General features: G+C 37.8%; 1 protein-coding gene across 1 annotated transcript in view; it reads right to left on the bottom strand.

The window, feature by feature from the left end:
* The window catches only part of LOC122803163 (short transient receptor potential channel 2-like), a 1,104,815-nt gene that overhangs the window by 206,714 nt on the left and 882,710 nt on the right, over positions 1-15,391 (bottom strand). The window contains exon 14 of the mRNA XM_044072780.1: positions 8,030-8,204. Coding sequence (XP_043928715.1) covers positions 8,030-8,204 — 175 coding nt within the window. The remainder of the gene's footprint in view (positions 1-8,029; positions 8,205-15,391) is intronic.

The following is a 15,391-nucleotide window of genomic DNA, read 5'->3' as shown; positions in this document are numbered from 1 at the left end:
GGACAAACCCATAAATAATGATGGCAAAGTGACAAAAATAAGGACAATTTTTAAATATTGCTCTTACAAACATAGAGAGTTGATAGAATAACAGATTTTGCATTAGCTTGCATTTTCCAGAGGGTATGACATCTGAAACTCAAATGCCAATCTTTATTTTCTGATTTCAGTTCTCAATGCCTTGCCGGTGATTTGCCAAAAAAAACAAAATTTTATGAGGAACAGACTGAAAATATGAGGCAGCAATATGGACATTCTGCAGAAATCTGTACAGTTGAGGAGTATAGGTGACTCCTGTAAAACCAAGTCCATAAACCATAATAGCCCAACATTAATACAGGTCCTAACAACATGGATATGCAATTTTCTAATGTCTCTGTAGCCTGCTTGGTAGTTATGAGCATCCTGAGACAATGTAGAGGTATACATACATAACTTGATTGGAGGCAAAAATATTGCTTTCAAATTCTGTTGTCAAGAAAACACACACTACTTCCTTCACACAGACTGCTCACCACACACATACACCTTCTTATAGCTGAGGCAATTAAAATAAACCTTTTCAAACCAGAAAATACTTTCTAAGCCATCAAACAGGAACACCTATCCTCAGCAATCACTAAAGCAAACATGAAAACCCACACCAAGCACCACACATAGGCCTAAATGCAATGGTCCCCTAAGAACAAAAGTCCATAAGGCAAGCAAATATTTTACCTAGTAATCTTGTCATAGGAGATTACTTCACACAGATGCCTTTCTCACCAGGCTGGACAAGAAGAAGATAATGGTTAGTTGCCTGTCTGGAGCAAAGATCCACAACATCATGCACGCAGTCACATCACTGCATCAGAGGTACCATAGTCCATGTGGATGTAAATAACCTGAGATGTACCTCACTGGACTATATGAAAGAGGCATTAAGGATCGATCTGAATATGTGTCACAGAGAGGTATATGCCATTCATTGAACAACATTCTACCTTCACCAAAAATGATGTTTTACTATGAACAGAAAATGGTTGTTATAATAATTGGCATAGTTTCTGGTATCACTCCATGGGGTATCCAATATCCATCAGCATGGGAGGACAGAGTTAATAGATCATGTTGCTTTTCAGAGGATGATCTGCACCTGTCCCTCTGAGATTTTGGATATTGGCTAAAACTTTATCCATCCACTTATAGCCTATTTAGGCAATGTCAAAAATGACAAAGCTACCAACATAGTAAAAAAAAAAAAACAAGAACTCAAAACAACCATAAGGTCTTACTGTTCAATGTTAGGAGACTAAACAAAAAACTCCATACCCTACGAGATCTCCTTACTCTGGAGAATGTAGATATCTGTGCTGTTACTAAAATTTGTTATAAAGCCATAGAAAGTACTCTGGCAGTGCAAGGCTGGCGTGCTTTCCACACATTTAAACAAATAGCAGCACAGACAGGCTCCAAAGGTGGAGGTGTCTTGGATCAACTTAGCAACAAATACAACTCCAGGATGGTTAAACAGGATGATGCCCTGGAGTTCATCCATGTCCAAGTCACCATAAGCAAGGTTCCTTACCATATCCTAGACAGCTACTGGTCACGCTCTTTGACCCATGATGCTCAAAACATGTACCTAGACCTAATAGTGATGCTCACCATCCAACCAAATACCCTATTCATAGGTGACTCTAACTACCCATCTATAGACTGGGAAATGTACACTGCCTCTAACTCACAGGCACAATGTTTCCTGCAATTTAACACCATGGACCAGCTAGTGCACACTCCAAGCAGATGATCTAACATACTGGAATTAGTACTCACCAATGTGGGAGAGCTCTCAGAACTAGGCACAAATTCCTACATTGCTTGCTGGCTGGCTCACAGATAGGACCTAAGAAGTCACAATTGGTGAGACCACCTCCACCAGGAGACCGATCACCAGCAGAGCACCTCAAGGCTCCTTGTTGGACCTGCTCCTGTTTTGCATCTACTTCTTGGAAGTAAGGCTAATGTCAAAGACCTCTGCCTCACCAGGTTTGGAGATGACTGTTAACTGGAATCTATCATCAATTCACACCATGACAGTAACATCCCACAAGTGGGTCTAACACAGAAAAATAACTGGTGCCAAAGCCACGGATTAAAACTCAGTGCTAAGAAATGCATTATAGTGCCCTTTGGGACATCATCCATTTAAGCTAATTACTCCATTGATAAAACACCCCAAAGACAGAACTGAGTATTTAGGGATCTGGGAACATATCTAGACAGTTATCTGTCTTTTGACCAACATGTAACCAAGATCGTAAGAAAATCATTGTATGTCATCCAACTCATGAGCAAGGGTATTGCATCCAACTCCAAGGAAGTTATAATATCACTGTACTCAGCCCTTATCAGATCCATCATTAAATACAATGCCCCCTTTGGCAAGTGCCTAACCAGGGACTTGCAACAGTTGATATGCCTTTAGAGGTTCCACACCAGGAGAATCCAGGGTATGAATACCCTGTCCTACACAGATCACCTTAAGGCCCCATCTCTTTACTCAGTCTCTTACAGGTTACAGAGAGACAATCTATGCCTGGCATATAAGACATCCTCATATCCAGGTCTGATGAATTACTTGAACATCTGCAAAATAAACAGTACCAGAAACATTAGATCCAAGGACCTGAACTTTGTCTGCAACATAAAGAAGACAAGCTGGAGAGACAAATATGTGTCTGAAAGGATTTCCGTACTATGGAATAGACTCCCCATCCACATGAAGCAGAGTTCATCCCTGGCCCTGTTCAAACGAAACCTTGATCACTGGATGGGAAATTACTAATTCGTCCTTGTCTGGCCCCCATGTCTCTGATGGACAGAGGTCAACAGTAAGTAAATTAATCCCCAACTAACATACCCCCCCATATCCCTTAGCTACCACCTTACTAACATACTCCACCATATAGGAGCTCAAGGTACCCAGGGGTAAAACTTGGCTGGGTTGCATGGCCAGGCTTATGAAAAACCTGGTTGTTGTTAGATTAGTAACAATGTCTTGTTCTGGTTGTATATGTACTAATTTGCTAGTCACATTAAAAGACCTTTTCAAAGCTATTTTAGTTATTTTATGTTTTGTTTACTGCTCCAATGACTGTTGCTTAGCTTAGAAAAGCATATTCGGCTCTATAATAATGCTTTAGAAAGACAGGATTATAATAAATTAGTTCTCTTTTCATATCCTAATGTATGTATGTATGCCATGCACTTGTAGGAATTCAGTTTCACTTAAGTTAAATTGATACTTGAAACCATTCTGCTGAGCAGATCAGCAGCTTTGATTCACTTTACATACCTCCTGAGATATGATATGCTCCTGTCAGGACTTTGCCAATTAGATATCCTATTATCTCTTTATTTCCCATGGGCTGGGAGGTAACATCTGCTCCTCTGATACAGCAGTTTGTTGTTGTAACAAAACAAGCAGTGTTGAACAGGCTGCCGCAGTCACACTAAGAAATGAGTTTACACATCATCTAGGTAATGGATTCTTCTTTGTTGATTTAAAATTACAATATGCTGTCTGGATATAAAAAGTACATTTAAAAGTAATGAGTGACAGCCTCTTGTCTATACCATGCCCTCACTTACCTTGCCCTCAATTACATGTAGCTTTTGTTTGTCACTAGAAAATTCTTTAAATACCATTCGGTGTAAATTCCATCAGTTATCAACTTCCCACTTTATGTACAGCCCACCCATACCTCTCAATATCTTACAGCAAGAAATATGGACAAAGCCATAAATAATGAGGGAGACAAAGGCCCAAAAATAAGGACAATTTTTAAATATTGCTCTTACCAACTTAGAAAGCTGGCATAATAACAGGATTTGTATTAGCATGAATTTTCTGAAGGATATGAAGTCTGAAACTGAAATGTCCGTTATTATTTACTGACTTCAGTCCCCAATGAATTGCTAATGACTTGCCAGAAAAACACAATTTTATTAGAACCAGACCAAAAATATGAGGCAAAAATCTGGATATTTTTTGAAACTCCTGACAGTTGAGAGGTATGCCCACCTCTTGATTACAGTACTATTTACCACTCACTTTTCTGCCAAAAGGATTTTCATGATGACCAAATGAAGTCATAGTGTCTACTTTACACTGCATCTTGGGTTGTGCTGGCATGTTTTCTTGCAAGCTGACAAGAAATTAAAGGTTATGGATACGAGTTCAGTATTTTGGTTAGCTAAGTATGCTGTCTGATAAGAAATCTGTGCAGCTATTGGATATCGGTTAACAGGTATAATCTAGGCTGAAACACATGCCATTTGTTGGTCAACTTGTATAAAGAGCAAGATTTCCTTTAAAGTCTGCCACATATAACTTTTGTGACTAAAAAGCATATCTCAGTAAACTTTTAAAGATACTGAAACTGAACAGAGTACCACAGATTAATATTCGGTCAATGTTTGCATCTTTAGAAAATATTAAGTGCTGTTCTGTTTGCTGATGTAGTTTTACCTGAATGAAAAATCAGCAGAATGCAGCCCAGCCTATAAACCACAACAATTGAAATCAACAGTTCAGCAAAACTTTTGCAGAGAAAACAGAATTTGCTAAATAATGGCTATGTAATGTAGCCTGCAATATACTGGAAAACGTGAAAACTATTAGGGATAAACAATTCATTTTTGAAAGTGTCAACACCCCCAACAAACACATATTTTACTTGTATATTATAATTTCAAGAATGCAAAAACTTATGCATAGTGGAACTATTTGTAATTACCTCTTCTGTGAGACTTTGTAAACTTGGAGTGACTATAAAGAAGCATATATGGGTGGAGGTAGATATGTCTTGGCTTGAATTCCTGCAAACATGGCTCAGAAAACTATCACATTTCTGTCTCAAGCTGGTAATATGATTAGTTGAATAAACTGAAACTCCTTGTTTTCAAATAGCCCAGCATTCACTTTTTTTGACTATGGTTAAAAACGTGTTATGGTATTGTGGTAAACTCATTTTAGTGTATTGAAGTGGATCTATAAACACACACACACACACACACACACACACACACACACACACACACACACACATATATAAAACATACATGCATACAGTTTCCTTTCTTTTCACTCCTGCCTTGTATTTTTACACATAACACAGGGATACACAGACGCAGAAAAAGATAAACACACACACAAACACACACACACACACACACACACACACACACACACACACACACACACACACACACACACACACACACACACACACACACACACACACACACACAAACACACACCAACTCTCACATAGGTTTGAAAGACCTGTCATTCAGTAAAATGGTCCATAGGTGGAAAGAGATGGAAGATCTGCATTTAATAAGATGACCTGTAGATGGACTGAACAATGAGAAATTAAACCACTGATCCTTGTCTGGAGATTGAATCCAGGACCCCCGCCCCTCACATTCCATGTGGTTATCATAGCCACTGGACCAACAAGGAGTCACTGGGCAGTTAGGTGCCTGTTTTCCTCCCAAGAGCAGTTCTCCCTTCAACTGGGAAGTCACCCTTATAGTGATTTTTGAATACACAACGCACAATGCAGAACAACCAATTAAGAGGGCTCTGGAAGGGTGAAAGTAGTGAAAATGGCATGTTCCTCCTACAGTATCTCTCCACACTTTGCTGTCTTGGCACCAACTGGACTCTTCTTTGAAGATACGAATAGTGGAGACTAAAAGAAATGCTTCCCACCCTCCTATGGCTCTGGCACAGTAACATGGGACTCCAAAGGAGAAGGAAAGAAATCCTAACTTAGGCCTCTAATGGAGTTGAGGAAAGAGATTGTTTATCTGCATTAAGGAACGGACAAGGAAAATCCTTAACATCTCAGGAAAAGCAAACATGGGAATGGAGTCATCTTGGGAAATTTACTTTGTTGAGAAAAAGGCAAGAAAAATCACAGAAGTTTATAGAATTAAGACAAAGTCTTAACAAACAGCATATATACTAACTTTCTCTAAGGCATTGTCTGGCCATGGCAAGGTTAGGGTGCACTACACTATGGTTTTCAACACATGGTTAAGCAACCATTACAGTCTTTAATTTGAATTTAAATTTTTAATGTTAATCTATTTTTTAATCTAGTAAGCCCATTGGACAAAGTTTTCCTTTTCATCGACAACACAGGAATATTGTCTGGTTGAGTGATTTGCTCAGAGTAATACAGTAGGCAAAATGAGGTAGAAAGAATCAAACTATGTACTCCTGACTAAAGGAAGCAGCTCATTAACAGCCCAGAATTGTAATTCTCTGTCATAACTGATTTCACAGGGTACTGGCTTCAATGGGGACTGCGGATCAATATGGAAGAATGCAGGCCTACACCGACAAAAGGGCCTACATCTGTCTGGAAAGAGAACTAGGATTTGATGTGATGGATTTAATTGCTTCATCACTGAACATTTAAACTAGCCAAGAAAGAAGCATAATAAAACAGCAGGAAATGCCTGGCCTGTCCCCTCAAACTAGTAGAGCAGATAATTATGCAAATTCTACCAATGAGAATAATATAAAGAGATCAATGATGAACGGAATGTCCAAAGCATAGCCAGTATTATGAAGGATGTGCCAAAAGGGTTAAAACAAAAGAAAAGGGAAGGCAATGGATATCAAAACTCAGACCTGTAGAAAAGTCAGTTGGCACACTGGATAATCTCCAGTCAGTATCCCCTTAGTCAAAGTTAAGGACCAAAAAATCCCTCTAGAGTCAAGGAGCAAATTAGAAAATCCTATTCCAGAAAGCAGCTAGCTATGCTTGCTCCTTGGTACTATTCCTAACACACACACACACACACACACACACACACACACACACACACACACACACACACACACACACACACACACACACACACACACACACACACACACACACACGTGCATGCACACACACACATGCACACACACACTCTCAAACATTCCATTTTAGTTCAGTGTTGAATTGCTGTCATTCCTACTTCTTTACTGCTTCATACTTTCTCATTTTATTGATCTCATTTCTTTACTCAATGTTGCACTCTGCTGGTAATGCAAGTCAGTGGTCTGCATAGACACCTAATAATTTTTAAACTCTAATCAAAGCATTTTGGATGACAAATATTTTTCCTTTATTAGGTACATTCACCAAGTCTAGGCTGCATGTGATTATATCACAAAATATGATGAGCAAGTGTCCTGATCATTGTAGTGCTTTCTGTCTTGTCAGTGGTGGTGTGACCCTGCTGTACATTTTTGGTACACTGCATCCTTCCTTTTGTGAGCCTTGTGCCCACAACTGGGTTATACCAACATTAAGAAAACAGAGAATACTACAGTGATCAGATTCAAGTCCTCTGCTAACTGCTTTTCACTGTAACAACATTATCTCAGTCTACAAATATAGTTGTTGATACTTTAACGGCAGTCATAAAAAAGGACAACTTTCAGAGCAACTGCTAAAAGCAGTCATAGTCCTGTGTATGGCTTTATTGGTAATGGAGTTTCTTTGACTGAATACATCTCACTGGTACCTTAATACTTTCACAAGGCCTGATGTTAATAATGTGTCTGTATTAAGAGATACTGGCAAACAAACTTGTTTTCATCCTGACATGCAAAATACCCATCCTCATTACATACTAAGTAAACATTAAAAATGTGATGGGGAATCACTGTGTTAATTTCTACTTTGTATCTCACATCTTCTCATTTTATTGTCCATGCACTGTTATCTCCTATTGCTGCAGTTCATCTCCAATGCAAGGCAATATTCAACAGAGAAAAGTGCTTGTAAAAACATGTACATCACAAGATGTATTTCGGAGTTCCATTTTAAGGGTACACTGTGGTGAATTATTAGCTGTTCTCAAATAGCGTGAGCACTAAGCCTTGTTTATATAAGGATACAATAACAGTAGTTTTCACCAACCATTGACTACTTTTCCAGTTCCTGAATAGTACATCTTATAGCAAATAACTTACCAACAACCCAGATCATGTGGAATGAATTTTCCCATAGTGTAGGCTTCCTACTGGAATAAGCCTCCTGTCGATACTCTAGAAGCAAGGACTCTGCCAAGAGGAAGATGAGGAACCATACATATGAAGCAGCATGAAGCAGAAACTTGATTACTGGAATTTTCAGCATCTTGCCAAGCTAAGGAAAAGGAATTGAAATAAATGTAATCTAGGCTAATATTCACAGCTGCAGAGAACCATACTTTAATGTTCAACTTAAAGTGATCCCAGGCTGCATCAGGCCTAGATATCACTGAAACCAACACTGCTTGTACTGCTAACAAAACTAATGCTTCACCTAGCGTTATAAAGGTCATAGATTATCCCTCCTTGTAGCATCTTTACAATGCAGTAAAAATGGCAATATACTTAGTATGGGTAAATAAAATAACAAAACATCTAAAGACTTTTTTATTCATACATTCCTGCTATAAAACCTGTTTGCCCTGTTCAAGACCATTGGGGAGGTGGAGACTATCCTGGCACTCACACACATTCACATACCGCTACACATACACAAACATATAGAACACATAGACGCAAGCATGCATACACACAGATACACACACACACCATTAGTGCATATTTGACTGGATAGTCAAAAACGTAGAAGATAATATGACAGAGTGAAAAATGCCTCTAATTAAATTTCTCTAATTTTCTACCAGATACAGTTTGCTATATCTGCACACAACAGTGATATTAAACAGCTAAATATACACATGGAAACTGTCACATCAGAATGATGAGAAAAAAACTGAACTCACATTATTGCAACCTAATCAATACTGAAACTTGTCAAAATGCAGATGGTACTTTTTCATACTGTACTTATTGTCACATGACACAGAGGATAGATGGCAGTGAACCAAAAAGTTTCTGTTCCTCTCATATTATACAAATGCGGTTCCTCAATTATTGATAATAGACCTTTTTTTTCACTCAACTATTCTTCCTACTTCACATCAAAGCCTCAACTAGTCAGTAGTACTAATTGTTTTTTTTTCAACAACTAAGGCACCCTCTTTAACCTACTGTCTGGTTCTGATTACATCCCTTGTCTTCTGACCAAAGTATGTTTCTTCCTGAAATCAGATGTTCTCTCTCAAACCCATTATTACTCATTATTACTCATTTATTCACTACGATTGTGAGGGGTTCAGTAGTTATTTATCTAGTTAGGAACACACTCTTTATGCACCTGCAGTTATTCTCCTGCTCATAATATCTCTGTCAGGTTTATTTACTGTACAAATTAGTCCTTCTGCCACTGAATAAGTGACAACAGCTTCTCGTAAGTCAAATCTCTAAAGTAGGGCTTCTCATGGTCTTACTGTTGTTCTTCTGCTGCAAAATATGTAGCTATGCCAGCACTTATATAATACATATATATATATATATATATATATATATATATATATATATATATATATATAATATTCATCTATGCATTCTTTCTGTCATTATTCACAGAATACAGTATAGGGTTATGTGGGAGCTGCAGCCTAAAAGGCATAGACGCTTATCCTAAATGGGACAGAAGCCTATTGAAGGATAAACACACACGCACACACACACACACACACACACACACACACACACACACACGCACACACACGCACACACGCACACTCACTCACTCACTCACTCACTTTCCTACTTATATCAAGCCTCTTTCTAGGAGTACAAAAACCTGTGACTGACCACATAACAACTGCATTATTTTCATTGCTAAAGCAATTTACAGACTTCTAAAATGAGGTGTGTATGTTTTAATGTGCAGAGAAGGCTGAATGGGATTTGGAACAAACACCTTTAATTTAAAGCTTGTCTGTCACAGGCGTCTTCTTCTAGTGCTCCCATTTGAATAGCTCATGACAGACTTGCTCACTGCCACTTTCTCTAAATGGTAGGTGCCATAGCTCCCACTAGCCTGATCTAACTTGGTTAGTTAGTCCGCTCACCACCCAACCCTACTAACTATGTAGCTCTACCAGAGCCTCAGTTCTTATCCTAAAACTATCACCTGGCCCCTATGCCTAACAATAGCACTCAAATTCCCTAACCCTAAAATGCTTTTCCCCATAAATAAAACTTAAGTTTCCAATTGCTCTCTAAATCTAAAACTCCAATCCTGCTCCCTGACCCTAAATTCCCATCCCACTCCACAAACCTAAAACTCTACTTCTGCTCCCTAACCCTAAACTCCCAACCCACTCCCCAAACCTAAAACTCCACTCCTGCTCCCTAACCATAAACTTTCATCCCACGCCCCAAACCTAAAACTCCACTCCTGCTCTCTAACTCTAAACTCCCATCCCTCTCCCCAAACCTAAAACTCCCACTCTTGCTCCCCAACCCTAAAATTCCATCCCAGTCCCCAAACTTAAAACTCCTTTGCTAAACCTAAATCCCCTCCTAACCTCTATTTAAAACCCTAACCTACATTCCCCCCTCCACTCATATACAACTGCTACTGCACTTATTTTGTTCAAACTTGGCTACTCTGTGTTTGGGTGAGATGTGCCAGCTCCCTTCCCTCCCCACAGCTGTTACACTTACCTTGCTCAAACACAGCTACTGCACTCAGGCGAGGTGCAGCAGGCCTGCGGAGAGAATGAAGCTGCTGCACTTTACCCAAAAATGCACTTAAGTTTAAGACTGAGTGGCAACCTGTGCAAGCTACAAGACAGAGGTCTTCAAGCACCTGGGATTTAGGCACTTGCAGTAGACACCCTTCAGAGACCATGCATTCATTGTCTGTGAACATGCGATGTATCTGAAATTTCAAGGAAAACAAAGGAATCATTTGTTAACAAAAAGCAGCAGAAGATAAAGTTGTAAGGAGGAGGCAGGAGAATGTGTATTATGAATGTTTAACTTTGTACATAATGCCTGATTTTTCATTCTTTGTTTAGTTGATGCTGTTAACCAGGTGAATCCCAAATGAGACAAGAGCTCATGTTTTGTGAACTGGTTAGGTGGAATAATGTTTTATTGACCCTTTTCACTTATGACTGGGGGTCGTAATTGTAAGACAGTTTATAGTAGTTAGCCAGCCAGCATATTTTATCTTAGCTGAAAAGAAACAAAGGTCATACAATTAAGAATGTGAAAAACCCTATACAGGTACTAACTAGAGATGGTGGCATGTAATCTGTAGTATAAACCTGTTAACAGTTTATTTCACTGATAGCATTTGGAAACCAGGACTGAACACCAGACCCTAAGCTAAGAAGCAGCAACACAATTAACTGCAAAGCCTCCCTGCACCACCTTAATGATGACTACTAACCATAACCCTGCCCCTAACCTTAATCCTTTACCTTACCTTTCAAAAATCCCTTCCATTACATGACCACTATTCAGACAAATTTGATCTGAATATTTGGAGTTTTGGTAATCAGATCACAAAAGGTAATTGTATGTTTCCTTTTCTGATCATTTTTGTTTTAGATGTTTTGAGATTTTTGATATACTGAATTTAGAAATGCTGGCATCAATCATTTCAGTGATCGTGAATTTGCATTTTGATAATTCGGTATATACGCATCCTTAGGGACATTAGTTCAGTGATGGCTATGGCCAGTGTATGGTAAATTAAAGTGCCAAAGAGACTGAAGTGATAGAATAGTTTCATGGAATGTCTTGGTGTGTTTGGTAAGGATGTAAAAGACTGGAAAAAGCCATGGAGATAAAAAATGCAAGACATAACATTGGCATGAGTCCTCAGAGAATGAGGTGCTGTAATGGGCTGGATGTACAATGATAGGCCTTTGTCACTGGCAATGCTTGTAACAGACTTAATATGTACAGTCAGTAAAGGCTAGCAGAGTAAGTACAACTTTGCAGTCTTCAAAGTGGACAGCTGTAGGATGAGTTTATAAATTGTCTAGTTACATTCTTTTAGCTAAATATTAAAATAAATGACACAGATGTCTCACTACAAATAAGGTAATTGGAATCTTGAGTAAATAACCTCCTTAAGAACAGATTCTAGGATCACAGTCTTGCATTCAGACATCTGATGCATAGCCAGCCTTAGCACAATGGCATTCAAGTAGAATGAACTTAGCAAACATCCAGTGATAAGGACTGGTGTAACAGATGGCAAAAAACTACCCCCCCCCCCCAGGCCAGCACTATAAGTCTACCATTCAGGAAAGCTCAGCCAGAAGCCATGCATTGTCTCTAACAGAGACATGACTATATCATAACCTAATAGTGCCTCTGGACTGAATGATTGTTTCAGGCTCACAGAAAAACAGAAATAGGAAGGCAAGAGGCAGAAGGGGCATTAATAAAAAAGGGATTGCATGCACCATTCTAGTGAAATGAAAGGATAAAGCCATGACTATGGTCAAGCTGACCTGGGGTCGATAAGCTCAGGTGACTGATGAAGTGGCAGGAAGGGATTGTCATTACCATCCATGGAGGAGGGTAGTCCTGTATATGCAATCTCCTCAGGGGTCTAATGACAGTTTATAGTTACAGAATAAAAGGAAGGCAGTTGCCATGAAAGAAAGAAATATGAGCTGCAATTCAGTCTTTTTCAAAAGCTGTACATCCCCAAGGATTCATTTTAATTTAGTTAATGATTTATCAATACACAAGAAGGAAGACTATGTCAGAATGGTTAATGGCAAGCAGGCCTGATCAAGTCAGAGCAGCTTATGTTGAATGCAGCTTTATCTGTGACCACTTACTAGCATCCTGCCTCTATTTTGGTAGAGTATCACTTCTATCTTTGAGATAGAAACTGAGGGAGGCTAAGTTACTTGTACTGTAAATGTCCTTAACTGATCTTACGTCTGCAAAAGTAAGGATCAGCAAAAGTCAGGTGTCCAAAAAGCTGTAAAACAGACACAGTTATATAAAAGTACAGGGAATAAAAGGAAGCCAGCTTTTCAAATGTTAAGCTGAATAAGAATGCTGATGTACAGAGACTAACTACCTTTACATGTCTGCCTAAAGCCTTAATTCAGTAAATAATGACTTGCTCATGACAAAAGATGAACAATGTTTTCTTTTGATTTAGTTGCATGTTTTGATTTGACAGCTGTTTAATTAAAAAATTATGTTATTACTCTTGAGCTTTTCATAACCTAGATGAAATACTATTTGCCGTGATGGATGAAAATGTCAAAGTAGTGCCTGTCTATTCCCTTTTCTTCAGAGGAATAGTTATAAGTAATCCTAAATTAAATATCACAACGTATGAATAATATTAAGTTGACTTGGTCTTTTTAGTCATATGCATAGCTCCATATGTTTTTAAAAAGGTTTGAATTTGTTTGTATGACATCTGAAGAAGTTTGTTAATGAGAACAGATGAAAAGTACTTAATTAAATTATTTTTCTACTGTGCAGCGTGGTCCTTTGATTTTTACTTTAGTTCTGTGTAATGATGTTTTGCAATATAAGCTCATGCTACAGTGTTGAGCCTTTGTACCCAGGCAAGACATGAAATTGGTCCTCATGAATCACTACCACAATTAAAAAGTCTAAACAAGGAATAATTGTCAAGCTGCAGCTCTGTTTTGCATAGTCATCTTTCATGACCCCTCACTCAGGAGGTATCTGCTACAGTTTTTCCTGAAGAATTAACATAAACACTATGTAAGCACTTCATAAGTTGGACTTGCTATATAACACATCATGAAATGCAGTTTAAAAGATTTTAAACCTGTTCAGAACCACTGAAAAATAAATACTTTTTTTTGTTTTACTGAGAAAACAATGACTATACAAGCTATCTGAGAAAAGACAATTGACACAAGTAAATGCCATTGAAAATGTTTTTCATGGTAGGTTTCACTGCATCTCCAGCATTAGTTATTTTAGATAGGAGGGCCATGGGAAGAGCATAATACTCAACAAAATGAGGTACAGGGACCCAGTCTCCACTATTCCCTTATTTCAGTGAATTTGGTAACTTTTTATGTTTAGGCAAACTTTTGAAAGAACATGTCTGATTCATTCTGTATACAGTTTAAAGATTTGTAGTTGAGTGTGTGTGTGTACATATATATATATATATATATATATATATATATATATATATATATATATATATATATATATATATATATATATATATATATATATATATATATATATATATATCTATTTCAGATTATAGAAGTTTAAAACTTTGAATTTGATATGGCTGAGACCATATGATCAAAGTTTCAAAACTTTGAACACCTGAAATAAAAACAAAAAGATTTTCCTGGATGCAAGCCCCCTGCACCCCCCCACACCCCCTGTTATTTAAATATACCAACTCCGACATTGCACTGCAGCGAGGAAAAGAGAAAATTTCCCATTCTGCTGTATGGAGATCTCCATTCAGAACGTTCAAAGTTTTAAACTTTGATCATCTGTAGGGAACTATAAATATATATACATATATATATATATATATATATATATATATATATATATATATATATATATATATATATATATATGGCAAGACCACTTTACTCCTCCTTAGCATATCACTGCAAATAGTATTTTGTTGATTTATGTTCTTTACAACACTGAGAATGAAGTCCAGACCTTCAATTATTATCTCACATATTTCCTTCAAGGCAAGTGTTTAGCTTACAAAATCCTACAAAGTTATGGATCTATACCTGAACAATCCATATTTTGGCAGGTTATGCTTCCATACCTTAGCAAAGAACAGCTGCAGATTCCAGAGCATTGAGACAACTAGCAGCTGCTCAATTTCAATACTCTATACCATGACAGTCCTTTGGGAACGTTTAATGTCAGCAGATTCACAATTATTAGAGCATCAGCATGTTTATAAAATGGTTGAAGAACATTGTTTTTACCCAGTCATGATATCTCTAAAATACTACATGATTTTTTTATTAAGTTTTATTTTTATATTTGCAGTATAGCCACACCTTAACAATTACCATTTGATTTTTATTTATTACTTTTTATTTTAGTTCATAGTTATTCATTACTTTGTTTATGCTTTTATACGCCAATGTGCTAGCCACCTGGCAGTGAGAACAGCTACTGCTAGCTACTCCTGATGCCACATCTAGACCCAATCTACAAAATGGAAAAAGAGGACTGATGTCAGTGTAATACTATCTTATGCTAAACACAAATTAGTAAGGGCTCCTTGTTATAAATATGTTACTCCATCACTTGTAAAAAGCACAGAGTGGATACTATATAACATTAGTAGTTCTATGTCTGGAATCTCTACTTAAATAAAGTAGCCTTATATACACTGAGCCTGATTCAGAAAAGTATGTATTTAGTAACAAGAGTTGGAATGCGCTGCACATGCAGTGGCTG

This window comes from Protopterus annectens, chromosome 5.part1, assembly GCF_019279795.1.
Source record: "Protopterus annectens isolate FY-2018-M chromosome 5.part1, PAN1.0, whole genome shotgun sequence".
In the NCBI taxonomy this organism is placed as follows: Eukaryota; Metazoa; Chordata; order Ceratodontiformes; family Protopteridae; genus Protopterus; species Protopterus annectens.
This window is presented reverse-complemented; position numbering and strand designations above follow the sequence as displayed.